The sequence below is a fragment of the Onychostoma macrolepis genome, chromosome 04 (assembly GCF_012432095.1).
Source record: "Onychostoma macrolepis isolate SWU-2019 chromosome 04, ASM1243209v1, whole genome shotgun sequence".
Lineage (NCBI taxonomy): Eukaryota > Metazoa > Chordata > Actinopteri > Cypriniformes > Cyprinidae > Onychostoma > Onychostoma macrolepis.
In genome coordinates, this window is record NC_081158.1 from 18,001,877 (window position 1) to 18,029,525 (window position 27,649).

Sequence of the window (27,649 nt, forward strand, 5' to 3'; positions counted from 1 at the left end):
AAATACTTTTCTCAAAAAGAATATTAAATGGTAGATATATATATTCCAATAGACCTACATAGTAGGAAAAAGTGCCCCAAGGTTGAAGACACACCCAATAATATATTATTTATTTATATATTTATTTAATTTTTTATTACCGCCTACTACAGCGCGTAGGCATCCTGTTTGTTCACATTGATCATTCGTAGTGAAGCTTGTTTTGGAAAACACGAGTCAAGAGTCTGAAAAGAAACCGAAAGTGTGTCACAGCGGCTCAGAGTGAAGCACTTTAAATTCTGTCCTGGCAAAACATTCGACAGTAGTACGTTTATTTGACAAATACGTATTTTAGGTTTTTAATCCGCTATCGATGTATTCCAGTGTTTGAACCATATTTGGTAAGTAGACTAATCATTCTACAAGAATAATTTCACCACATTACTTAAGAACAGATCTGAAAGCGTCCAATAACAGCTAAAATAGTTTTGTTTACATTGTAACCTTTCCGAGAGGATATTCCAACGTATTTTAAATTGTATGTAGCCTAATTTAGCTTGAGATGGATCTACGCCGTTTACTTTTAACACGTTATCTGATATAACGTTTGAAATCTTACAAGAATGCATTTTAGTCAAACTGTAAACAGGAAACGTTTCATAGAAAGGCAAAGTTGGACTGACATGTGACGCAAAGGTATGATGTCTCTTTGTTTAGAAGTGTGAAGATGAATTTAAGCAAGAGGAGCTATGAATTATGACCTTAAATATGATGTCAGCTGTTATGCTTTAGGTGGGTGACACAATTATTCTACAGTAATTTACCTTTTTGAATCGTGTGATTGTAGATTGATTCAGTTTGATCCAGTATGCCATTTTTCACATAGTCTATTGCTCCAGTGTTGGGGGTAACGCATTACAATTAACGCGAATTAGTAATCAGATTACTTTTTCAAGTAAGCTAACTAATAAACGTTTTCAAATTGTTTTCCCATGTATTCACTGGTGAGGTGCAAAGGCAGAGGCACTTTCTTCAGCCTGAGGCTTATTAATTTCACTTTTATTGTGAAAGGACCTTTACATTTGACAAAAATATAACTCTTGGGTTTCTTGTTATTAAAAAATAAATAAGCAAGCCCAGCCCAGGTAACAAAAAGTAATGCAAAAGTAATGTAACGCATTACTTTCCAAAAAAATGTAACAAAGTAACGCAATTAGTTACTGTTTCATGGAGTAAAGCAATATTGTAATGCATTACTTTAAAAAAAAAAAAAAAAACCTTTCCCCAATGCTGCTTTGCTGAGATGTAAGAGTAATATTTATGTAACAAAGCAATACAAGTTTCAATGTCATATTAAAATCTCACTTCAGGGAAACACTTCAGGGAGAAGTAACAGCATTATCTAACAACATGGCAGCAGGTACGTCTGTCGGCTTATTCATCATTTTTTGTTGGTTTCAGTTTACCCAAAGTTTCACATTCCCAAAGTAGTTTCCATACCAAGCGATTGACTAATTGCTCATTTTTATTGCATTGATTCATTCTTTCATTCATTCAGTCTGTCATTCATCCATTAATTTAAAGCCGCAGGTAATCACTTCGAGTGGCAGCTTTTTAATGGACAACAGTGGGTTTCTATCTTTAATGATTTTGTCATTGAAGCCCATTACTGTCAGCCAGGGGCGAATGGGATCACCCTAAACCTTAACAAGGGGTAAGTTGTCTTCAACAAATTCATTAAAGATATAATCTTATCAGTATTTTAATAAGTATTAAGCATTATTATCATCAAATTAAGAATATATTATTAAATATTAAATAGCTTTTTCCATTCACTGCACAGGCCTGCCTTTATTGACTTTGATGAAATGACAGTCGACGGTGTTGCCTTCACTTGTGTACGGCGTAATACGCTGCTGTCTCCTAACCAGAAAGAAGTAATAGGCTGGTACTACGAAGATAACCGTCACTGGTGTGAATATGGATCTCATGTAAGTGGTTCTACAAATCTCTGCCAACTAAACCAACATACGGAAAATATAACATACATTTATAGTCCATTTATAACCCTTTATTTAGTTTTCTCTCTTATTTCGGTAGGGATCGGGTGGGAGGTCATCTTCGATTAGAAGTGATTTTATAGAGCAGCAGTACAACAGAAACCCAAGGGGCTCAGTCCAGTTTACAGTAGGACGCATGACTTACAAAGTGGACTTTACTGGTAAGTAAACAAATTAGACTGACCTTCATGGCTAAGACACAATATTTTAGCGTATTTCTTTTGAAATTAAGAACCACTAACTTCCTGTGTAAGAAATAGTTTTTATGTGTTTTTTGGAATGTTGTAGCTATGACTCAAACCAATCTGTCCACATACATGTTGAGGAAAGTGAGACGGCGGCCAAAATTCAATGAAGTAGTAATGGACAACAGCAGTAATCAAAACAGGTATCGCTTTATTAATTCTAGTTGTGACTTATTGCCTCTGGTTTGGCTTTATTCACGGAATAGCAGAATGAATTACAGTGTAAATTGTTTGTAAATTCATTCTTGCGTAAATTATTGCATTGAAAGCAATAATTTATGTTAGAATGGTTTTACGAAGTCATATCGTAACAATGTGTGTGTGTGAAACTATTGTCAAAAATATTCTCGAAACTATACTCTATAGAAAAATTATAAGTGGCATTGTTAAATGTAAAAATGCTTTTATTCTTGTAGTGCCACAGTATTTGCACTCTTCAAATTACGAAATTATGTATAAATTGTTCATAAAAACTTTGTGTAAATTGAATGTGTAGTTAAGAACTTTTTTTTTTTTAAATAAATTCTAATAACTCCACAGTATTCAGAAAGTCACCTTTTTTTCCTTTAAATCATTCATTTCAAAATGAAATGCAACATCCATATAAGATGTTTTTTTTTTTTTTATTCTAATAGCATCACTATTTATTCTCTTCAAGAAACCAACCTAATAATTTATTTTTAAATCGTTCATAAAATTATTCTTATGTAAACTAAATTTGACTTATGTTAGAATGTTTTTTTTCAAATTCTTATAGCAACATGGGAAGCTTACATACAAATTTATGTATAAATTGTTCATAAGCATTTTTGTAAATTGAATGAGCAAGAATAGTTTTTACAAAATCTTATAAACTCCAGTGTTTACACTCTTCAGAAAGTCAACGTACAAATTAACTGTCCATGAAAAAATTGTTGTATAAATTAAATTTAACAATTATATAAGAATTATTTAACATTCTTAAACCACCACAGTATTTATACTTTTCACAAATGTTTCTGTTTATAAATTGTTTCTTACATAAACTAAGACACGCATGCAAGAATAGTTTTATGAATTTTATAGCAATATTAGTACTCATACTCTTCAGGAACCCAATATACGACTTTCTGTTACAAATTGTACAAACATTATGTAAATTGAATGCAACAATTTATATAAGAAGATTTTTAAAGTCGCAGTGTTTACACTTCAAGAAGTCAATTTACAATATTATGTAGTAATATAAATTTTTCACAACAATTATGTACGATGTGTTTAATCAACTGTATTATCAATTATTTGTATGTTTTAATCAACTATTTATAGAAGTTCCTTTATCTCATTTTTCATGAAGAATTCCCTATATCTTTAAAACTGTATTTGTCAACAAACACCAAAGCCTTTGCTTTCTTTTTATCACATGTAGTTTACCGACTCTGGCTTCTCCCCCTGCAAACCCTTCAAATTCTTCCTCTCATTACATCTGGGAGTTTATGGGTGATGAGGGTATTTGGACCGAGTACCAGAAACCAGTGAGTTCTAGTGTCTATGCTCAACCTAACAACACTGTTAAAGGGATATTTCACCCAAAATTGAAAATTCTGTCATTAATTACACACCCTCATGTCGTTCCAAACCTTTGCTCATCTTCAAAACACAAATTAAGATATTTCTGATGCATTCTGAGAGCTCTCTGACCCTCCCATAGACAGCAAGGATCCTAACACAATCAAGGCTCAAAAACGTAGCAAGGAAATCTGTAAAATTAGGGGTGTAACGATAAATCGATTAATCTAATGCATCAAAATACTCTCTGAAATCAATTCTGAGCTTAGTTTTAACAGCAGGTGGCACTGCATGCTTTAGAAACAGCTTGCTTTCAGTTCCTTACACACACACACACCACTTGAACTTAAAATAATCATTCATAAAGTTCAAAAAGGTTGAAGCGAATTACAAGAGTGTTCACAGTGGGTTGTGTTTACATTAATCTTGCATCATAAAAGTACATTTAACTACTCAGTTGAACGCACAAGCGGTCTTCTTCGTGAGCATTTGAGTGTGCAGTTAAAAACTAGCCTAGAGCGCCATCTGCTGTTAAAAAGAAAAAGTTCAGAATCGATTCAAGAGAGAATCGCGATGCATTAGGAAAATCACAGAATCGATCCATTAATCGATTTATCGTTACACCCCTAGGTAAAATAATCCACGTTACATCAGGGGTTCAACCGTAATTTTACGAAGCTACGAGAATACTTTTTGTGCGCAAAGAAAACAAAAATAACATTAATTTATTCAACAACTCTTCTCCTCTGCGTCACCCTACAGTGCCTTTTTGGGGAGTATCACATACGTAACAACGTATGTACGTGGATACATTGTTTACGTTCAGATCAAAGCGTAAACAACGTAAACAGCGTATCTGCGTACGGTGCTGCTGACACAGAACTGCATGCGTTGTTTATGTATGTGATACTCTACAAAATGGCGCTATAGGGTGACGCGGAGCACGCGGGCACCCATTTGGCCAGCAGCGGCCCTGCGTGGAGGAGACGAAATGTTGTATAAAGTTGTTAATTTTGTTTTCTTTGCGCACAAAAGGTATTCTTGTAGCTTAGTCAAATTACGGTTGAACCCCTGATGTCACATGGATTATTTTAACGATGTCCTTACTACGTTTCTTGAGCATGGTAATATCCTTGCTGTCTATAGAGGGTCAGAGAGCTCTCGGAATGCATCAAAAATATCTTTATTTGTGTTCTAAAGATAAGTCTTACAAGTTTGGAACGACACAAGGGTGAGTAATTAATGACAGAATTTTCATTTTTGGGTGAACTACCCCTTTAAAACATCCGATTCCACTTATTCTATTTAATGTGAACTTGACGTTAACCAAACAGTTCATTGGACTTTTTTTGTGTGTCTACAGGGATGTTCGCTGGATAGTGCAGAAATCGAGAGGTTGTATCAGCTTAACCCACAGTGCCAAGTTTCGTTCACAGTCAGACGATTCTCTTACACTCTTTACTTTAGTGGTAAGATACAATAAGACATAATCAAAATATTCAGATGTAGAAGTCTGCAGTGTACTATTAACACAAGGAGAAGCAGAAGCCTTTTGTTCCAAAATGTCTGTTAGGGAATGTTTCATACGAAGAGAAATGTTGAAAACTTGATGTCAAGGTTACTGCATACTTGTTGTGTAGGCTAGTCTTTATGTCACAACTTCATGTTTACAGGAATGTATCAAGTGAACAACAAATATGGTACAAATAGAGCTGTCAGGAGAATTGCCAGTGGAATCCAGCCAACAAACAGGTATTAATGTGTGTGTACGTGTGTATATATATATATTAGTGGTGGGCCGTTATCGGCGTTAACGTGCTGCGTTAACGTGAGACTCTTATCGGGCGATAAAAAAAATATCGCCGTTAATCTATTCTCAAAGTTGGGTTGGGAGCTGGGTCTATACTACGCAAGCTATGATGACTTTCACCTTGATATTTTAGCGCGGATGTATACCTAGCCGAATTGCACTGTAGGGGGCGAGAACGAGTCTTCGAACCTGTGTGTATGCGTGCTAACATGGATGCAGCTATGAAGCCGGGTTTGCTTCAGGAAAATTTATTTTAAGAAGCTTCCCAATGGAAATCGGCAAGTCATTTCTGTCTCTACGTTACATGGTCGCTCTCTGTATCGCGCGCACAGCGGAGTTCCGCCCCGGTTCGCACACACACACACACACACACACAAACAAGCGTGGCGCACACACAAGTAAGCACACTCCCACTCCTATTTGTAAATATTAAGCCGCAAAACGTCTATCTAAATATGACTTCTGTGTGTCTCTGTGTTAATGTATGGCGCAGACGCACGGGTTTGTTCACTACTCATACAGAAGCCCGCGTGACGCTTGCGGCGATATTAACGTCTGTCGTCTCACTAAATGAGGACATAAATACATGAACAACATCTCCAGAACTGCTCTGAGAGTCACTTCATGAGCATTCGAGCGTTTCATTTGAGAAAAACTATCCTCACGGCAACCCGTCAAAATAAAAGTTCGGTTTCACTTGAAGACATTGGGCAGAACGTAATAGGCTACTACTACTAAAACTATTAAAACCTTATCTTTAAGGAATAATCATACAATGTCTTCAATGTTATTATCAATATAAAATTCTTGATGACTGCTAGTTGTGAATTTATTCTGATCTACTTGGCAGAATTCAAATGAGCCATTTTAATCTAGATTAATCTAGATTAATTCCAATCTAGATTAAAAAAATTAATCTATGCCCACCACTAATATATATATTTATATATATATATATATATATATATATAAAACACCTTTTATTTCAAAATTACAACTTTTATTTATTAATTTTTTCATAAAATTGCAAGTTTATATCTCACAATTCTTACTTTTTTCTCATAATTCTGTGTATGTGTAAAATATCATGTGTATACGATCAGGTCGGGGGGGTGTGGCGGGATGTAAACTCGGATTTCACAGAAATAATTCAGAATTAAAAAGGCCTGAATGTGAGATTAAAATTTGCAATTACCTTTTTTTTATATTTGTATTCCGTGGTGGAAATAAGCTTCCATACATTTCGTAGTTAAGAAAGTCTCAAAATATTGTCATAAAATGGATTGCTTCTGTAAAATAAAATAAAATATCGGTTTTATTATTGATGTTATGTGTGCATTCAAATATAAATACTGTTCTCTTATTGCAGTACATCGTCACAAGCTCGCTGGCAGTTCAAAGACATGGATGGCCAATGGAAGGACTATATTAAAGTAATAAACCCTTACAAAAAATGTTATATACATTTATTATTAATATTTGAAATGATGGTTTGAGAAGTTCAGTGGTTTTATGGGTATCTTGCTAGTGAATGAATTCATTGGTGATTTATTCAGAAAAATAAACAGCAGTTTACAAAAATAGGTCTAATGTGGCTTTCATGCTGTATTCTTGTGCAACACTACGTCAGTCACACCTTTTGCGTTCTGCGTCAGAAACTTGGACTTTGTCTTTGTCTTTGTGTAGGGTGGCTCTCGGGGATGTTGCAGTGTGTCAAGTCAAGATATTGAAGCAGAGTACCAGCAGGACTCCACTGGGACAATGAGTTTCAGAGCGGGCAGATTTAACTACGAGATAGACTTCTCAGGTGTGTGAATGCACAGACTATACATGTTACAGAAATACATGTTATTTTAGTACAAATGTTTAAGTCACTTGTGTTTTGTTGCAGACATGACCCAGACCAACCAGTCCACTAACACCACAAGATCTGTACGCCGCCTTTAGCAATAAGACCTCACCTGCCTCTTTTTGTTTACTTTAATATGTACTTGTAGCTTTAGTTTATATGAATGATCTCAGGACGCCGGTTCACACGATGTCTGCTGGCCATTCTCAGAAAGTGTGATACCAAATATCAAAATTATGTTCAATTTGTCCATGCTAACCCATGTGCCTATATTGCTTTATTAATTGCTATAAAAAGTGGTTCTCATGGTGATTGTTCTATTCTTTATATTTTTTCTTTTCAATGCATTTACTATGATTTGAAGATTGCTTTTCCTGTGCAATACATTTTATGACAGCTTTCAAGGTTTTTTTATTTTAAATTTTTTTTTAAACTGCCGATTAATTTTATGGGAGTCATTATATATTAAAAAAAACGTTTACAATATTTGTGAAGTCCTAATAATCCATGCACAGCTTTGACACCTACTGACAAATTCATTTTCTTTGAGTTTTTCCATGACTTCCATCTTGATTATAACTTTTTACATTTTTAAAATTGTTTAACCCCTTAACTGTCACCTGTGGGACGCTTGGCGCTCTTTTTTTCGTTGTCTTTTTTCTCTATCAAATATTTAAGTTATCATAAATTATATATGATTTGAAAGCTTAAAACCTCAAAATTCATCCTGTGAAAACCATTTTCAAATCGGACATTGCTTTACCATGGAAATTGTACTTTAAAATCTTTTGGCAGTCTCCTCCCCCTTAGTGGGCGGTGTCAAGTGCCATATTACACAATGTATTACGGTCTTTTAGAATCAAAACCTTTTATAATCTTAACAAAATACATATTGCCGGTAAGGTCTGACTCTCAGGATTCCATATTTGGTTGTCTTTTTGTGATCGGAGTAATATTGACAGAGAAATTTAGACATTTGTGACAGAAAAATGCATTAAAAAAAATTCAATGGAGTTGATTGGCACCCGGTGGCTGTTTGTGGTATGACGCCCTAAATAAAATCTCACAGGAACCTCAATTTTTCTCATATCAACTTCAAATTTGGAACATAACTTATTGAGACATAAGGCTTTAATTTTATGCCAATTTTAGAGTAAAACCTGTTATGTAAAATATTTATTTTATATAAAATATATCATATTTTGTATTTTCTTTACAGTAAATTTAAACTTCTATAACTTTTTGATGCTTTCATATTTTAAAATAATTCCACTTTTGCAGTAATCTGCTGATTGTCCTCTTTAAAAAGAGTCCAACCTTATGTCTGTATTACAAAGCATTCATGAATTATAAGAATTTAAGTTTGGATAGTGCACTTTCATGTATACGTTCAAAAATGGGGGTGACAGTTAAGGGGTTAAAAAATTGATTTACTACCATTACACATTAAGCTTTTTAATTGCATTGTATTTACTTTTTTGGGGGGGGGGGGGCTTCATTATATGCACTAATGAATATTTTCAATGTCAGTCTGATGAATTGTATAAATTCAGTTACCACTCAGTAAAGACTAGTAAAATTATTTTACAATGATTTCCATTCTTTCTACTTCTAAACTATCTGTGGTGCCATATGCTTCAATAACATCCTCTATGCTTCAATAATAACGGACCTTTAAAATACAAATAAATACCCTTTAAATAATCAATTTATTTGATTCCAAAATCACCATCTTTCCAACCATCCAGTTCACATTTTTTTTTTAAATCAAAACAATCCAGATGTTTTATCTACATTAATCGAGACTATTTGAAAACTGCATGTAGTGAAACACTCATACAGAAAGTTTTTTCACAATCTCCATCACATACCTGTTATTGCACAACTCTCAACATAAGGCCTCTCATTCATAAGACCAGGAAAAACATTCCCTTTGAATAAAACCTGTCTGGTTAATAAAGATTCTCCTCAGGAACGTCATTCACTTGCAACAGTATTAAAAAAACAAAAACAAAAAAAAACCCTTAAGTGGCAGTTCACATTTACTGTACACTTCATTCATGTTTTTTCCAGAAATAATACACATTTTGGTGATTTGCTGTGTTGCAGCGGTGTTTGGTCATGATATGGAATCGCATGATAAGGAATTCAATTGGTCACTTCCTACAACAGGAAACTGCCCATATGATGACAACAGACAAACAAAAAAAAAAGTGGACCTAATGTAATGATCCGTAACTTCCCCAAGAAACACAACATTACAAGATAATACAGATTTAACAAACACAGGGTAGGAAATAACAACAGAGAACCGAAAGGGAAACAAATGTATCAGGCTTCATTCATGAAACACATACTTCTGTTACAACTTGGTTGTACACAATATGCTACAATTTACCATTTATAGCTGCAATTTATCCAAATAACTATAGGAAACGCATTTTATCCCCAAACCTAAATGCGCAAATTAGTATACGAAGTTAGGTATAGAGCTAAATCTTTATTATTATATTACAGTAATGCATATTTATTTATAATTAAGCACATTTGACTTTGTCTTTTAAAATATGACCCTTTTTCCGAGAGAGAGTTTAACAAACAAGAAATTCACAAAAAAAAAAAAAAAGAAAGAAAGAAACCTGCTAGGTGTTTCATGAATGAAGCCCATGGATTCTGTTTTACACAAACTCACTTTAAAGTACTGACAATATCCCAACAACATCTCAGAACCTACATTTTTTAATATATATTTTTTAGCTCTATTACATTTAGTGCACCTACAGTATGAAGACGGTGTCCTTCCTTTAAGATATTTTACCTCAGTGGATCATGTATCAGTATGAAACTCAAACAATCACCAGATACATTATATACACACAAATATAAAAACACTCATTCCGGCCCAAACTATGGACTGTGCCACCTCTTCCTTTCTTATCGCATGATCGAGACTTCCTTTTGCCAGACACCATCAGCAAAACAGCAAATCCTGAAGGCCATCGATGACGTTTGCTCTGGTAGAGGAAGTCAGAGGTGAACATGAGGCTCAAGCAAAAAGGAGATGAAACCAAATGTGCTTGAGTTTGTCAAGTCCAACGATACAACGAATGCAAGGCATCCACCGATTGAAGCAGCTTTCGGTGGAAGAGCCCAAGCTTTCTGTGAAACATGATGTTTGTTTGGTGCCGTCGATTCACTCAAGAAGATAAGCACACCATTGAAAGGGCAAAAAAAAAAGTCAAAACAAACCAGAATAACTTTTAAACGCTGTCTTCCAAAGATGTCTTCCATGTCCAACCATCCAACCAAATTTTGACTGTCATCGTCGCTGCTGATGTTGTTTCGTTTTGATTCCCACAAAAGGGGGAACGCGAACGAAAGGCAAATGTTTTATCCGAAGAGGTCCTTAAGATCATTGTTGACTGAAGCGCTTTGCTTCATCACCCCAGCGTTCACTGTTGAAGAGGCCACAGGTTGCGAGAAGTTCTGAGGGTTGAAGAACGGGTTTGCTTGCATTCCAAAACCACCCTGAACTCCCGTCATCCTCATCGGAGTCGCCTGCATGGGTGCAGTCTGGGAAGGTTGGCCTGTACCAAACTGATTGAGCCACGGGGAAGGTGCAGTGGCTCCTGGGGCCGGTTTAGGGGTCATTTGGTTCATGCTGACTTTGGGTTTGCTAGAAGAGAAGAGGGAGTCTAGGGCGGACATGTCTGCGGGCTTGCTGGGTTGGTTTTGGTTCTGGGTGAGGGCACCGAAATTTGGAGCGCTGGTAGTGGTGGCCAAGCCTCCGTAGAGGCCTGGAGCAGCGGGTCTCATGCCCATTCCCATACCTCCCGTCTGGAATCCCATGGGCGAGTTGAAACCATTGCTGACGCCCATGGTGCCCATTCCACCCATGGTGGGTACAGCTGGGAAGGTAGAGGATATAGTGCCGCCCTGTATGGGCATCGTCCTGGTCCCAGAGTTCAAAGAGAAGTTGTTCAGAGATGTCATGCTGTTCAGAAGACTGCTGGTCAGATCCTTTGCCTTGAACAATAAAAATCAATAAAATAAGTATTTAAAAAAAAAAAAAGAAATTCTTTAGTTACAGTACATACGTCCCAAAATCAAAATGCACCCTTTTCACTAGGGTTGGGAATTGAAAACCAATTCCAGAATCGTATTTAAGATCAGGAATCGGATACTTCTTGTAAAATTAAAAATTTTAATTCGATTTCAATTATTCAATTATAAAAGCAGTTTTAGAGTGTAGGGAGACTGTTTAACTATAAAAGTCAAGCAATATAAAAAGATAGTACTTCAACCAGCAAAATGTGACTCTCCATTTCCCATAAAGATCTGTTATCACTGGTTGCTGTAACACATACAGTCTTTGTGATACATGCAATAGCATTTTCCCATTTAGAGGTCACAAGTACATAGGACTCTTTGTATTCAAGTAATCATGCAATGAGTGAACAGTATTGTAACATACAGTTGTTTTGTAAATCAACTGTTTTCAAGGGAATTATTCTATTAATTTTGTCTTAATTGTTACAAGTGGTGTAGTCATCCTTAAATCATTAAATTAGTAGCAACACTGACAATGTGTGAAATTATTTTTTAATAAAAAATAAAACTCGTCAAATTATTATTAGATGACTGAACATTCTGAGGTGACATGCAGCTTCCGGTACAGATACAATGACAAATAATACAAAGTGAATGCTAGTGTAAATATGAGATACTTTACCTTACACAGGAAAATGTAATCTAGTAATTTAACTGCAAAAATAATTTCCGTGTGTGAAAGTGACAATAGGTTTCCTATGATACCTCTGTACAGTGTGCGTGTTACCTGAGGTGTTGTTGTGGCTGGTTTGACACTCTGTGGAGCCAGTGGCTGCTGGCTTCTTAGTTTGGCAGCCTGTTCCTGTTCTTTAGCCAAACGCTGCTTTTCTTCCAGGGTGAGAGACACCTGAACATTACCCCAAACAACAGTTAGTACATCAACCACGTGTAATGTCAACAACCATCTGAGTTCATCAGAAAAACGTGCAATCCCAAAATATTCTAAATCAATAAGATGTACTCACTCGTGAGGGTTGTGAAACGGTTGACGAGGAACCGTTCTCTTTACCATTCACACCTGCACTTCCTGAACTGCCACCAAACATCTCATCGATCTATTAGAAAGCAAAGAAAAACACACAATTACAGTTCATTTCGCAGTGTGGCAACATTTGGTTGCTGGATATTCAACAGGTGTATTTACTCACATCTCTGACTTGTGTGGCTGGGCTGGGTGTGTTCTTAGTCTCCTCTGATTGGTTCATCTGGTTTATGTTTAAACTCCTGAAAAAGACACAATGCTTTATTAATCATACGTCAACAACTGTTTGTATGGACAATGTTGTGGTCTTGCCATGTTAAAATTACTATAATTTAGTGCGTTAACGCAGGAGATAAATTTTTACAGTTTTACAGTAAATATTTAACGCAGTTAACGCTGGGGTGGAGCTAGGGTTCAGATGAGATGTTGTCAGGTCATATCATGTCAGTAAAAATTTATTTTCCTGTCAGCTGTTACACTGTAGCCGGTATCATTTCAAATAAAGCACGAATGAAACTACGAACATGCGCGTCAGATCCACGTCACGTTCAGCAGCGGGAGCTCTTAAAGTAATAGCAGCCAAATACCCTAATAACCAGCTGCTGTGATGTCTATTAAATCAAAGAACAAAAGAAAAAGTAGCTTTGTAGCTTGAAGGATTCTTCTATTTTTAATTTAGAATTTAGTGTTTGATAACTTTACTCCATTTCTGTATTGCTGAAGGGCACAAGTATGACATTTATTATAATGAGTTAAGTGATGATTGTTTTAAAGTTAACTTAAACTAGAAGTTATTTTAAAGTCTAATAAATGTTAAAAGTGATAACTCTCAATTATACTGGCTATAGTCTATGGTTAAACATTAGAAAAAAAATAACAATTTCCTAGGGACATCAGTAGTATCAATGATATTCGCCTTCTGTCATAAAAAAACGATGCCATTAAAAATGTATTAAAATATTATTATTATTTTAATAATAAAGTATTAAAAAGTAAAAAAATATTAAAAACTGTCTTCATGTTGTTTCTACATTAATTTGAAGACTGAATGTGAAATTATTGCAATATAAAAACTTTAAATGTTAGGTGGGATTAATCACGATTAATTTCAGAAAAAAAATGTGCGATTTCAATTAGTTAATTTTTTTTTTTTTAAATCAACTGACAGCACTACTATATTTATGAGTTTACATCTATCAGACAGCCTGTTTAAGTGGGCAGAGTAAACTGTAGTGTGGACCAGGCTTAATGATGAAAACAGTCCACTTAACAGTCGGCAAAATCTAAGAATGTGAACAGCTCGATGTAGAATCTCACTGCTGTCGTGTAAATGCAAAAACAGAATCTTTTATTAATAAAACTGCATTTTAAGAAGGAATAAACACAGTGAACAGAGAAATAACTGAAATGGCACCTTTGCTGCTCCTGCATGATGTGCAACTGCTCTAATTTGGTCTTATGCTCCACCTCCATGCGATTCATCATTTCCCTGATCACAGCCATGAAAGAGTTAAACTGAAACACAGAGACAGAAAACGGTTTAAAAATGTGTGAACAGAATCTATCCAACTGAGCTGAAGTGACACTGAATCAAGTTCATATTCTGTGTATGAACAAGAACAGTTTATGTGTAGAGTGAATGTGTTCTCACCTGGTTAAGGTTAAGGTTGTTATCAATACTAAGTGAGACCAGATGAGGTAAACTCTTTCCAGCCAGGTGCTCTTTTGGGATGCCCAGTTTCTTATGGGTGAAAGTGCACTTGTAAATACCTAAAAAGTGACACATTATATATATCACCTTTAAAGGAAACGTAGATTAAGGTAATGCTGGAAATTCTATTTCAAATAAGGAATAATTCAACAAAAATGCAGACAAAGATGTTGTAAGGACTTCTATATTATGATGATTTTATGTTCTTTTGAGCCAAAATGAATTACCCAGAATGCCCATGAGCACAGCTGGTTCCTTGGATGGAATTTGTTGCAGGAATGGTAGAATTTCATCTATGACGAACCATTTATCCAGGTATTCCAGAATCTTGCCTAGGCACACCAAAGAGTTCACCCTCACCTGAAAAAGGAGAAATGAATCTTTAGAAAAACAAAACTCATAACTACTCTTCCAAACTGATCACTGATATTCACTTGTGTTACTGGAAACATAAAAGGACACAAACCGCTAGTGAGGATGTCTGTAAACAAGCAGATTTGATACGAGGAATAAGTGCATTCTTCATGGATGGGTACTCAATTAGATTGGCAAACGTGGGAATGATATTTAGACAAAGTTCCTGTTTAGGAAAAGAACAAAAAGTTGTTTAAAATTTTAAAATACCTAAATCACTGAAATAAATGATTCAGCTACTGGGGTGCCTTAAAATACATCAATTGGACAAATAAACAGCTACTGAAGATTATCAATTAAAACACTAATAAAACAACTTAAGCAAATTAATTTTTGTGGTCACCTGTATTTGAATAGAGGGGGCCTCCACCGCTCTGTACACCATGGGCAGAACGCTGTTCTTGATGTCTTCAGGAGGCGTTTTGGTCAAAAGTAGGTCCATCTTTTGTAGAAATATCAGCAGGATCTGGATATATGAAAGAGAATTAAGGAAATAAGATTTCTAAAGCCAACAAATGAATATGTATCGCTAGAAAAACAAAGAAAGCTAAACAAAACACACACACAAAACCAAAAAAAAAACAAAATCAATGCTAAACAAAAGGATAAAATAAAAACTCTTTATTTAAAAAAATTAAAATAAAACGACTCTCCACGTTAGGCAGGCCCGAACACTTTCTGTTTTTAAATCTAATCTCAAAACTCATCTATACTCTTTGGCTTTTAACACAGAGCAGGTTTTTATGATTGTGTTGGTCTTATGTTTGTTTTTATGTGTCTATTGTTTTAAACTGAGTAAGTTTGTACAGAACTTTGGTAAACACTTCTTGTTTTTAAAAGTGCTTTATAGATAAACAGTGCTAATAAAAATAAAACAATGTTAAACAAAACAAAAAATAACCAAACAGAATCATGAAAACCACATTAAAAGATCAGTGCAAACAGTGGAAACAAACAAGTGCAACTAATATACTTTAAATACAAATATAAACTTATAATAATATAAATAGTGCTGTCAAACGATTAATTGTTTGACAGCACTATTTATATTATCATAAGTCCAAAATAAAAGTTTGTTTACATAATAAGTATGTGCTGTGTATATTTATTATGTGTGTGTATATATATAAAAATACACACACGCATGTATATAAATATTTTGTTTATATATTAAATAGATTTGTTCATCATATAAATTGTATTAATATAAATGAAGAGTTTATTTGCAAAAACAGATAACTCAAAATTATTCAAAAATCATGTTTTTTTTTTTATTATGTTGTCATGTTTTTATTGTTTTATTGTGTTAGTTAGCTGTATTTTTTTGTTATTTTTTAACCTAATCAAAATAACCCAACTGCATTTTGATTGAGATTAATTGGAATGCACTATGAAAAAACATGATTTTTGAAAATTGTTAAAGGTGCTGTATGTAGGATTGGTTGAACTAGGTTTTGCAGTCCAAATTAAAAATATAGGATAGGTTTGTTTTTTTTTCGCCCGGGCCCCCCAGGTTGCCAGATTGACAACACCAACAGGAATTTACCCCTTTTGTTTGGCAGCTTCCATGACTGAAATTAAATTTGCTGTGTTTTCCGCCAATTGGCAACATGGTGCCGAAATACAATTGGGTAAACTGGCAGTGGGCGGGTTACACAGACCAAAAGAGAGATAGACATTCCAACACGGAACACACATTTTCAAAGGAGAACAACTGACTGTAGCATTGTTTTTCAGATAAACAAGTGTTAACTTCGCATGTTTCTTAAATATCTGCAAACATATTGGTATTTTTTATGCTTTAGTACAGTCACAAACTTACATACAGCACCTTTAAAAGGGGAGTAATCCGTTTTTGCAAATGAACTCTTCAAATATATACATGTAAATATTTTCAAAATATATACTGTATGTGTGTGTATTTATATATACACATAATAAATCTACACAGTACACACATATTTTGTAAACAAAAACTTTTATTTTGGATGCGATTAATCGTGATTAATTGTTCGAATACTACGTTTGATACTAAATATAAATATTACGATGAAATAAACTACCACAAAGACAAAAGTTCAAACCTCACTCACCATGTTGCTAGCCTGATAGCATGAAAGAGAAAAAATAATTACAAATTTTAACCTTATGGATTACACAGGCATGTGGCAGCCATTGCAAGTCCATACTAAGTGCGGACAGGGCCAGAAAGGTTAAGTGTCAGCTTAGTACTCTAATATGTGAGCTAGTATGTGGAGTGGAGGCGGAATGGGTTTCATAAGGTTGGATTAATAACATGGGTTAATTTTACTGGTACATAATGCATTGAGTGGGATGGGGAATGCATTAGTAGTATGTGTGTGTACCTGTACTGGCTCCTGCTGTTTGAAAACTGGGTGAGGTCTGGGAGAACGAGGCGGACGTATTCCTCCTTTGTGCACTCCTCAGCGATGAGCAGCACATTTGGAAGAACGAACGGAACCATGTCAGGATTCACAAACTCAGACATGAGCGCCGGGAGGATTCTGTATACTACCACTCTCTGAGGAGAGAAAATAACAGGCAATTAACTTAGTGCCATAAAATACATGAACAAAAACATCAAAGAACTTTGGACTCCTGTGACATTTAAATTTATTTCAGGCATACACCTCAAATATTGAGACACACTTTATTTTAAGGTCCAATTCTCACTATTTAACAAACCATAAACTACAATTTTTGCATTAATAAACTCCTAATTGTCTGCTTATTAATAGTTAGTAAGGTAGTAGTTAGGTTTAGGTATTGGGTAGGATTAGGGCTGTAGAATATGGTCATGCAGAATATGTTCTTTATAAATACTAATAACAGCCAATATGTTAATAATATGCATGCTAATAAGCAACTAGTTAATAGTGGGAACTGGTCCCTATACTAAAGTGTTACCAGATACTTTAATATATATATATATATATATATATATATATATATAATAAAAGCCTACTTTTCACAATCCAATCATAATATTGCTAGTTTCACTTGTTAATTGTTAAAAAAAAATTCCTTTTCCATTCCATTTTCGTGCTGAATTTCTTTGTGCATATATTTGTTCTTGCCTTGGGTAACTTGGGCAGAACTTTGGGGAGACCTTTGTAGAACTGAGACTTCTGTAAGTTGTCCCGTTGGAAAAGCGAGTCAAAGTACTGAAGGGTCATCGCTCCAAAATCATCGAAGAAGGGAATCTGTGCACACACATCCACTCAAAATTCAGAATTTCATTCTCATAGTCTTAAACCATAATGTTAACATCATGTATGGTAATTCTCTTTCAGGACAGATACTTTAATGAAAAGAAAATCAGCAAAGACAGTAAGATCTGACCTTTGTCATCTGATCTGCATCTGGACGCACGTTTGAGGTGACACTGAGCAACATCTTCACATGTTCCCTGACCTCCTCTGGGACCTGACTCAATAATCCTGGACTCAGATGGCTCAGCTACGCATTAGAATGAGGAACATAATTATAGTATTGCGACAACCCATGAACATGTGAATCTCATTAAGTTTTAGGGTACGATAACTAGCAAGAGCTTAATGTTGAGGCTATTCTGATGTGGTATTAATCCTATGCAGTCTACCCAAGTATATTATTGTTATTTTAATTATTATATTGGTAATTACCAATTAATCGTTGACATTCATTCTTATTTGCTCAATTATTAATGCTATTAATTTGTAAGACTATACATGTAATGTACTTTTAACACTATAAAAAGCAATGCACTTTAAAACAGGAAAACAATTCATTAAAATTGCTATGTGGACTCTTCACCTGGTCCAGTTGTCGGCTGAAGCTCTTAAATATGTCCTGCTTGTTGACCTGAAAGACAGGCTTGCCTTCATTAAACACGGCGTGGATCAATACGCCCAGTGAGTACATATCAGAGGCTGCGTCACAGCTGACGGACAGGATGTACTCAGGAGCGACATATTCAGGGTTCGGAAGGCAAAGAGGCGGCAGATTGGGGTCCCACTCTTTACAAACATACTTGGGCTAAAAGGCAGAAATACATAACTATGTTAAGAGACAGCAGCCAACAGAGAGAGCTAAGGATGTTCTGACTGCCTTGTTTCTGTTCTCTGGGACTTTAGAGACAATAATGGCTGCTTCTAACCTCAGCATCAGACGGGTTACTAGAGGAGATACTGAAGTCAAAGCCCATTATCTTCCAGGCTCCGCTCTTATTCAAGATGATGTTCTCTGAAGACAAGTTACCATGAACCATTTTAACCCCGCTGTGGAGGAACGACAAACCCTCTGAGACCTGAGAGAGACACAAAGAGAGAACTATTTCATTAGAAACAAAACTAAAACAAAAAGGCAGTACTTGCTGCACTGCCTTTAAAAATGTTATTTTGTAAAATAATATTTATTAAAAATATATATATATATATATATATATATATATTTAAAAGGCATTATTTTAACTGAAACAATTTTTTTTTAAATTATTATTTAATTATTTTAATAATAATTTTTATCCTGGAATGTTTTTGGTCCCAGAGGCGTCATGCCCATTCAAAGTGAGGGGGCACGTGTCCCCTCAGATTTTTGAGCCAAGTGGAATTTGAATGCAGTTTCCAAAAGACAAAAAATAGCAGATTATTATTTTCTATATTTAATACAATCACACCAGCGTGATTAGAACGTTCAGTGCATCATATCATCAGCCGCTAAATTCAAATCTGTGTTTGCTGGCTGGCGCTGAGCCAGATACAGACGCGTTTTTACAGCACTGCACATTATAACCATACGATGCTGTTGAGCTTATTAATGCAATGACCAATCAGAGGCGTTCAGATGAGTCATCGCTAAAATGCCAGTGTTTTCTTCACTCGCTCACTGACTGAATACCTCTTTCTGGCGAATTCTCTCGTCAGAAACAACAAAGTTCAAATGTGTTTACAAATCTGTAAGATATTCATTTCATAGTGTAAACAGCTTCAGTGATTTTAATTGGAGTTTCTGAGAGTGCTTGAACTGTGAAAATGTTATTTTATTGTTCTTTGCTCTCTTTCTGTACAATGAAAGTGTTATGATTTGTAGCCTAACTTACAATGTTTTTATTCACATTAACTTTCAATGTTAAATTCACATTAAATATAAAGTCAGACGAATTAAAAATATGTTATGGCATGACACCCATCTGTGTTAATTAAGTTAACAGACAGGTTTTTATGCATAGTTAATAGATTACATTATTAGGCTACTTTGACCATCACCCACTATAGATATACTAACTTAATCTATAAAGGTGAGAATCGAGATATTTCAGGATTTAGTTAATGCGTTTGGGAATGTTTCGAATAAAAAGGAAAAAATAAATAAAACATAAGTGCATTGAAAGCCTTACATTTTTTTTTTATTTTATATTAAAATAATATAAGAAATAAAATAAATTCGTTAAATTGCATTATACGCCATACAAATTTTAAAGGGATAGTTCACCCAAAAATGAAAATTTGATGTTTATCTGGTTACCACCAGGGCATCCAAGATGTGGGTGACTTTGTTTCTTCAGTAGGACACATACGAAGATTTTTAACTCAAAATGTTGCAGTCTGTCAGTCATATAATTGCAGTCAATGGTACCCACGGCTTTGAGAAAAAACAAAACAAAAAAAAACACATACAGACAAAACCAAATTAAAGCCGGTTGTTGTGAACGCGCTCAGGACAGTTGGACAGGCATTGCGGTGGATCAGAGGTAAAAAAAACTATATAAATCCTGTTCAGTTTCTTGCACAGACCAATTGTTTCGTGTCTTAAGACCTCAATGTATCGTCACGAGCCACAGGGTTTAATTTGGTTTTGTCTGTGTATGTTTGTTTTTTTTCTCTCAAAGCCATGGGTCCCATTGACTGCCATTATATGACTGACAGACCGCAACGGTTTGAGTTAAAAATCTTCGTTTGTGTTCTACTGAAGAAACAAAGTCACCTTCATCTTGGATGCCCTGGGGGTAACCAGATAAACATCAAATTTTCATTTTTGGGTGAACTATCCCTTTAAGTAAAATGTGTGTGAGCTGTAGTTTCAGATTTTTTCCTTGTCACTTTGAGATGACATTTCACTTTTACACAAGAGGCTCTACTAACTCAAAAGAAAAAAAAAAAAAAAAGTACCTCTTTTTAGATGTATAAAGAAACGCCTCACCTGCAGTAAGCCGTATTTGGTCTCAACGTCGTAGAGTTTGTATTCTTTGATGTCTGTGGGAACAGGACTAGGGAGGTTGTCCCACTGGCCGAGCACATTCGCTAGACTGGCAAACACAGGCTCTGTGCAGAATGCCAGACAGTCTCTAGAGATAAAGAGACAAAGACATCCAGTGAGAACAGTAATGACAGACAGACAAAAACACAGAAAGTGGGAACTGGTTGTGTTTGTGACCTTGGAGACATTTCTGAGCCACATTTCAGATATACATAGCCGTTTTCTCTGCATATTTCCAGTATTTGTGTAAAAGACTGATTGTCTGTTTCAAAAACTAGTGAGCTGCCCAACTAGGCAACATTTGTTTTTTATTTCCCATCATAGACATGTATCCAGTTATTAATGCAAATAAGATACTTAATTTTGACCAATATCTAAAGCAGCATCACATGCATACTTACTAAATAAAGCAATCCCAGAATGCACTAGAATGACATTTGTCATGAAAGATGGCAGATGGAGCATGGAAGTGAAGGACAATTTGATTTTAAAAATATTTTATGCAACAACTTTTAATTTTTGTGCTTATTAGAGTATCGAGATATTAGCATAGCAACATGCTAATGTCAAGCTACTTGAATGAACTGTGAGGCGGGAAATGACAAAGAACAAATTGTGCTCACTGGCAACATTGTTTATTTGCACCCACTTTGTTGTTTTATCACTAAATTCACTAAAGCAATGCAATGTGTGGTGCGCATGTATGATCAATAAAGCATTTAAAATCAGTCACTTCTGAAGATCCATGACAGTTGTGGCCCGTTTGCATCAAGGGATTTTGATTGGCTGTCAATGGTTTTTATCATTCATCAGCTGGAGGAAAAACATTCTGAAAAACTACTTCAAATTATATTGCTCTTCTGTGTCATTATCGTTATAGCTGTAAGCTATTCTCATAGAATTAGAACGATAATTAAAAATGTGTAATTATTACTATAGTATGTGAACACTGATTATAACAGACTCTATTTGCTTTTGATGCAAGATGTTTTTTTGTTTTTTTTATCCTAACCATGACAGCGAAGTATGACTAGCAACACAGAATTATGGTATATAATATATATAGGATAAATGGTTTCTATTTGCTCTACGTTGCAACTGCCAGCAAATATTTAAGTTTACTGTAAAGAAATCATACTATACTAAAATGTTTCTACTTTATATAAAATAAATATTTAAGAAACAAAAACATTTCACAGGAATCTAAATTTTTGTGATACCAACTTCAAATTTGTAACAACTTAGTTATGTTCCAAATTTGAAGTTGATATCACAAAAATTGAGGTTCCAGTGAAATTTTGTTTAGACACCATATGAAAAATAGCCACCGGTTGACACCCAAACTCTAATGAATTTATTTAGTTATTTTAGTGCAGTCAAATGATTAAATCGCATCCAAAATAAGTTTTTGTTTACATAATAAATATACACAGTATACACACATTATGTATATATAAATACAAACACATGCATCTATGCATTTAAGAAAAATATGTTATGTTTATATATTAAATATATTTATATATAATATAAAATATAATAATATAAATATATAAATGTATACACATGTAAATATTTTCTAAATATATACTGCATGCGTGTGTATTTATATATACATAATAAATATACACAGTACACAAACATTATGTAAACAAAAACTTTTTGGATGCGATGAATCGCTTGACAGCACTAATTTATTTATTTTTGAATGCATTTAAATGTCACAAATTTAAGCACTTCTGTAAAAATATTATGTAGTAATTAAAAGCTCAACCTTGAGACACAAACCTTTCCAACCATATATATATATATATATATATATATATATATATATATATATATATATATATATATATATATATATATATATATATATATATATATATATAGTCATAATTACAAAAAGGTTTGATTATAAAATACTATAGCAAATTTTGTAATATGACACCGCCCACTAGGGGGAGGAGCCCGTTAAAAGAATTTAAAGTACCATTTCAATACCGATTTCAGTTTTCAGAGGATGAATTTTAAGCTTTTAAATGATATATAATTTATTTGACAACTAAAATATGTAATAGGATGATTACTAAAATAAGTGATTATTAATATGTGAAAGCATTAATAGTTAAAAAGTCAATAAGGACACAAGTACGTCCAACTTTGTGAACTCTTCATCAACAAACAAGTTGACAAGGATTTTATCAGTCACTGATTGTGTATTTTTTTTTAATTTAATTTAATTTTTTTATTTTACTCATTGATGCCTGCATAGCCCGCTCACATGCTCTTCTATTTTGTAACTGGTTTGGTTGTGTCTTGTCTTGTAGTTGCTTTGTCGCGTCTGGTGTGAACAGACAAATTGCTTGTCCTGGAATCTTAATGCATCGTGTTTAGTGAGAATAACATGTAGACCGCAGACAGCAGACAGCAAGACTAGATTCTGGAATGGAGCTTAAGTCTCACATCTCCTAAGAGATCCATGTATTATTCAGGAGAGATTTTCCATAGACGAACTGCTGCTTTTGATCTCATGCATCCACACAGACACATATTGATTGTAGTTTCACAGGAGCCAAATCTTAAATAAAGAAAAAGCTCTGAACTCTTTTATCAAGAGTAGATTCTTTGCTTCAGTGCAGTGCAGTGCAGATAACACTGGCTTTGTTCAAAAAGTAATGAGCTGACCTAGAAAACATTTTTTGGCATCATACGCATATTCGTCTAAGCTGGGCAAAATGCTGTCCATGTAGACAGCTCACTAGGTTTAAAACACAGTCTGTGTCGTAGCAAGTTGTCACCTGGACTCCTCCAGTGGGTGCTGAACCGTGAGGAGGCGCGGATGTCGTAACCGCGTCAGCTGTTGAACTCCTTTCTTCAGTGAATCAATGATCTGATCCTTCTCAAACTTCTGATAGCGATCAATGATCTTCTTATCGAACACAAAGACTGCCACTTCCTGGGGGAAACAGAAAGCAAATTTGTAGCAGTGTAACATTTTTAATGGCTGAACACACACTAGGGCTGCATGATATATCGTTTCAACAATGCTATAGCGAATGTCACGTCGCAGGACGTGCGATTTTTAGTATACTGATCATTTTTGCGACAGCTGTTGCGTTGCGACACAGGATGCGACTAAGCGACCGTTGCAAATCCTATGAACTTTGTGTCTAACTGATGCTTCCAAGACTACCACAAATCATTTGCAACTTCAAACAAAACCACATCTGTATAGCCATCTAAATGATTTTATTTTGGCTACGAATTAATTTAAAAACAATGTACGTGATCAACAAATGCAAGATTGTGGCAATGTGAGGAAGCAAGATCTCTCCTGATTGAGAAGGTGAACATTCTGTAAAGTCATGACAATTACATCATTCAATAAAACTGTGTTGCGCATTTTCTAGGTTAAATGCTTCCTCTTTCACTGTAAACAACTTACCAACATCAAACATGATCATGTCATATTATCTATGATACCGTATACACGAAAAATACTAACAGAAGTGACTATAATAAATAACCCACACACCTGTTTGGTGGATTTTTTGGTGCCGTTGTAGATCCTCCAGCTCATTCCTGGACCCCCGCTGGCGATATGTCGGCCCACCTCAAACTCCCGCGTGACAGGGTTGCCCATGACAGCACTGGTCACATCAGCTGTCACCTTGGTGACGGTGCTCTTTAGTTTATTGAGCATGGACTCCATGATTCTGCTGGCTGTCAACCTGCAACAGGAAGTAGAAATTTTGAGTTAGGAGGCTTTAGGAGTTATTTCATCACGTTGTCATGCTTCCTGTTGGTCAAAGACATGGTGAAAAATTGTTTTTGTTATTTACTAAGAATACAAATATACATACATATATATATATATATATATATATATATATGACCCTGGACCACAAAATCAGCCATAAGGGTCAATTTTTCAAAATTGAGATAAATAAATAAGCTTTCCATAGATGCATGGTTTGTTAGGATCGGACAATATTTGGCTAAGATACAACTATTTGAAAATCTGGAATCTGAGGGTGCAAAAAAATCAAAATATTGAGAAAATCGCCTTTAAAGTTGTCCAAATTAAGTTCATAGCAATGCATATTACTAATCAAAAATTAAGTTTTAATATATTTACGGGAGGAAATTTATCTTTACTTAATATCCTAATGATTTTTGGCATAAAAGAAAAATGGATAATTTTGACCCATACAGTGTATTTTTGGCTATTGCTACAAATATAACTGTGCGACTTAAGACTAGTTTTGTGCTCCAGAGTCACATATAATATAATATAATATAATATAATATACAGTATTTATAATATATATGAAATGTAAATTCACTGCAGTATTTCCAATTAGTTTAGGTTGAAGCACTAAAACTACTAATGGGAAATAAATAAACTAATAATGGGAAACAAATCAAATTAAATAAATATTAAATACCGTAAATAAATTACTGAACATTTTTCAAATTAAAATGAAGTATGACAATAAAAGCTAAATCAAAACATGAATAAAAAGTGATTATAATAATATGTAAATAATACTAAAATAACACTGGATGAGTACCTAGTTTAACAGTTCAGGATTTGTTCAAATCTCAAATGTCTGCACAAAACAAAGGGATGCACATTTTGGAGCCCACTGACTTTCACGCTAAATATATAAAAAACTGAAACATTTTTCAGCAACATTTTTGTGCTCCACAGAACAAAGAACTGCGTACAACTTTGTAACAAGTGAATCTTTTTGGGGTAAACTGGCTCTTTAAAAATGAAATATCAATCCATCAACACAGAGAACTGTGTTGAACTTTTTACAAACCACTGAATTGTCCAGAGGTCAGTTTTGACTGACAGCCGAGCTCAAGTTATAACAGGCTTTATTCTGGGAAAATAACACTAAATGTTCACTCTGAGAACAACTCAAAGGTAACAACCGATCTTAAACTTAACAAATTTAATCATACCGACGGGTAGACTGCTAAGATAAAATGACAATAATAGACCTAAATGCATCTGAAAATCTGTCACTGTGAATTTTCAGCAGGGTCCAAGTGTTCCAGGCTCAAAATAAACTACGTATTCATGCTGACAGCATCTCAAAGAGTTTGCAGGAGAAGAGGAATAAGAATCCACTGTTCTGTCAGCTGAATATATGAAACAGTCTCTTGTTATGGTTGCTTCCACAATTTAATTTGGCTCTGAATTTAGCTGGCTGGATTTTAAGCAGAACACACACACACACACAAAATAGATTAGTACCATAAAAATTTAAAATGTAAAAATGAACCCTGACCAACTTAATAATAATACTAATAAATCAGCATCTATTATAATTTACTTATTAACCATTTAATAATAATCGTTTACCATGATGTTAAACTAACAAAAAATGATTAAAACTTTGAAAACAATTGAAAAAATAAAAGCTCTAAACACATCAATGATTAAACTTTAAGATGTCTTTATTACAGATTAATTATTTGAATTAATATACAGAGTAATATTAATTAACAATGTGTACTTATTCTAAGGTTAGTATTAATGGCTTGTAATTATGCATAATACACTGTAATTACTACAGTAAGTATTCTGTAAAATAGTAGGAAGTACTATTAATAGCACTATTAGATTATGATAGCTAACTAAAATTAACACCATAAAAAGTCATAATATTAAAATAATTACTATAGAAAGTTTTGGTTCTCAAAGAATAAATTAGAGGAAAAAAAAAAAAAAAAAGGAAATTCTAAATAAATCAAAACTATAACAGTAAATCAATTATACTAAAATACCACCGACTAACAGAAAAAATTAAGCTACCACATTTAATCATAAATTAGTTAGACTGAAATTAAACCATTAAACAATAAGAAATGAGGACATCATAAAAGACTGAATTATTATAAATATTAATAGTTTTCATTGATGGAATTACATATAAATATTATATACTACAATTAAGTATTATTATTATAATTAATTTCTGTGTTTGTCAGACGGAAATCAGACAGTGGCGTCATAAGGACGGGTGTGACGTATTTACCATGTTTTATGAATGAGCACCTGACAGACTGACATTCAATGAGGGAATAAACTTCATCCGCTTCACCTTTGACACCACATTAAAAAATACAGGTTGAAATATATGAGATGCCCAAAATGCTGTCAGTAGGTTTGGAAACACAACCAGAGACGTTTAACTATCAATGTAAATATTACTTGTGTTTCTCAAGGCAACAAAACCTCAAAGTGTTATGTATTAACTATCTATGAGAAATTAACTGAAACGGAGACATATTATTACCTTCACGGTGCAAATATATAATAAAACACGACCTAAGCTGAGAGCTAACAGGCTAAAGCTAATGGAGTGAAGCGTCACTACACAGAACTGATCAATAACCGCCGAATAGAGTTTCAGAATAAATATCCAGCTCTTAAACACGGAGACTTCAGTCTTACCTTTACACCAGAGGAGCTGACAGTGAGATCGAGTGATTAAAAGCAGGATTTAGACAGTAAGTAAACCGTCAGCAGCGGCGGCGGCTAACAGCCTCCATGACACTTCATCAAAACACCTGAGATTCCGCGCCGCGAAGCCGGAAGAAACACTCGCGCTTCAGCCGCTCAACAAGCGACCATAAAAGTCCTGCTTTCAAAATATCAGCTACAG

General features: G+C 34.5%; 2 protein-coding genes across 3 annotated transcripts; one reads left to right on the top strand and one right to left on the bottom strand.

Moving 5' to 3' along the window:
• Positions 1–58: 58 nt before the first annotated feature.
• Positions 59–9,324, top strand: si:ch211-244b2.3 (uncharacterized protein LOC557230 homolog). Of its 2 annotated transcripts, XM_058773443.1 has the most exons (13): positions 59–380; positions 697–771; positions 1,350–1,399; positions 1,564–1,693; positions 1,823–1,970; positions 2,080–2,200; positions 2,328–2,427; positions 3,693–3,798; positions 5,196–5,301; positions 5,506–5,584; positions 7,012–7,075; positions 7,329–7,449; positions 7,534–9,324. In XM_058773443.1, the coding sequence occupies exons 3-13, from the start codon at positions 1,390–1,392 to the stop codon at positions 7,587–7,589; spliced, it is 1,041 nt and encodes a 346-aa protein (XP_058629426.1). In that variant the 5' UTR covers positions 59–380; positions 697–771; positions 1,350–1,389; the 3' UTR covers positions 7,590–9,324. The 2 variants fall into 2 exon arrangements, with proteins under 2 accessions (XP_058629426.1, XP_058629427.1); XM_058773444.1 differs by lacking the exon at positions 697–771.
• On the bottom strand, positions 9,182–27,611 carry scyl2 (SCY1 like pseudokinase 2). Its single transcript, XM_058773442.1, is given in 19 exon segments — positions 9,182–11,517; positions 12,329–12,448; positions 12,567–12,656; positions 12,750–12,825; positions 13,998–14,098; positions 14,235–14,353; positions 14,522–14,654; positions 14,761–14,874; positions 15,052–15,174; positions 17,075–17,106; positions 17,109–17,250; positions 17,807–17,932; positions 18,072–18,188; positions 18,525–18,746; positions 18,868–19,017; positions 20,910–21,054; positions 23,765–23,922; positions 24,502–24,697; positions 27,439–27,611. Coding segments are annotated over 18 exon segments (2,781 nt in total). The 5' UTR covers positions 24,679–24,697; positions 27,439–27,611; the 3' UTR covers positions 9,182–10,881.
• Positions 27,612–27,649: the final 38 nt, after the last annotated feature.

Coding starts and splice junctions, on each gene's coding strand:
- si:ch211-244b2.3 (XM_058773443.1), top strand. Junction 2,201..2,327: donor TTACAAAGTGGACTTTACTG/GTAAGTAAACAA, acceptor GGAATGTTGTAG/CTATGACTCAAACCAATCTG. Junction 7,076..7,328: donor AATGGAAGGACTATATTAAA/GTAATAAACCCT, acceptor GTCTTTGTGTAG/GGTGGCTCTCGGGGATGTTG.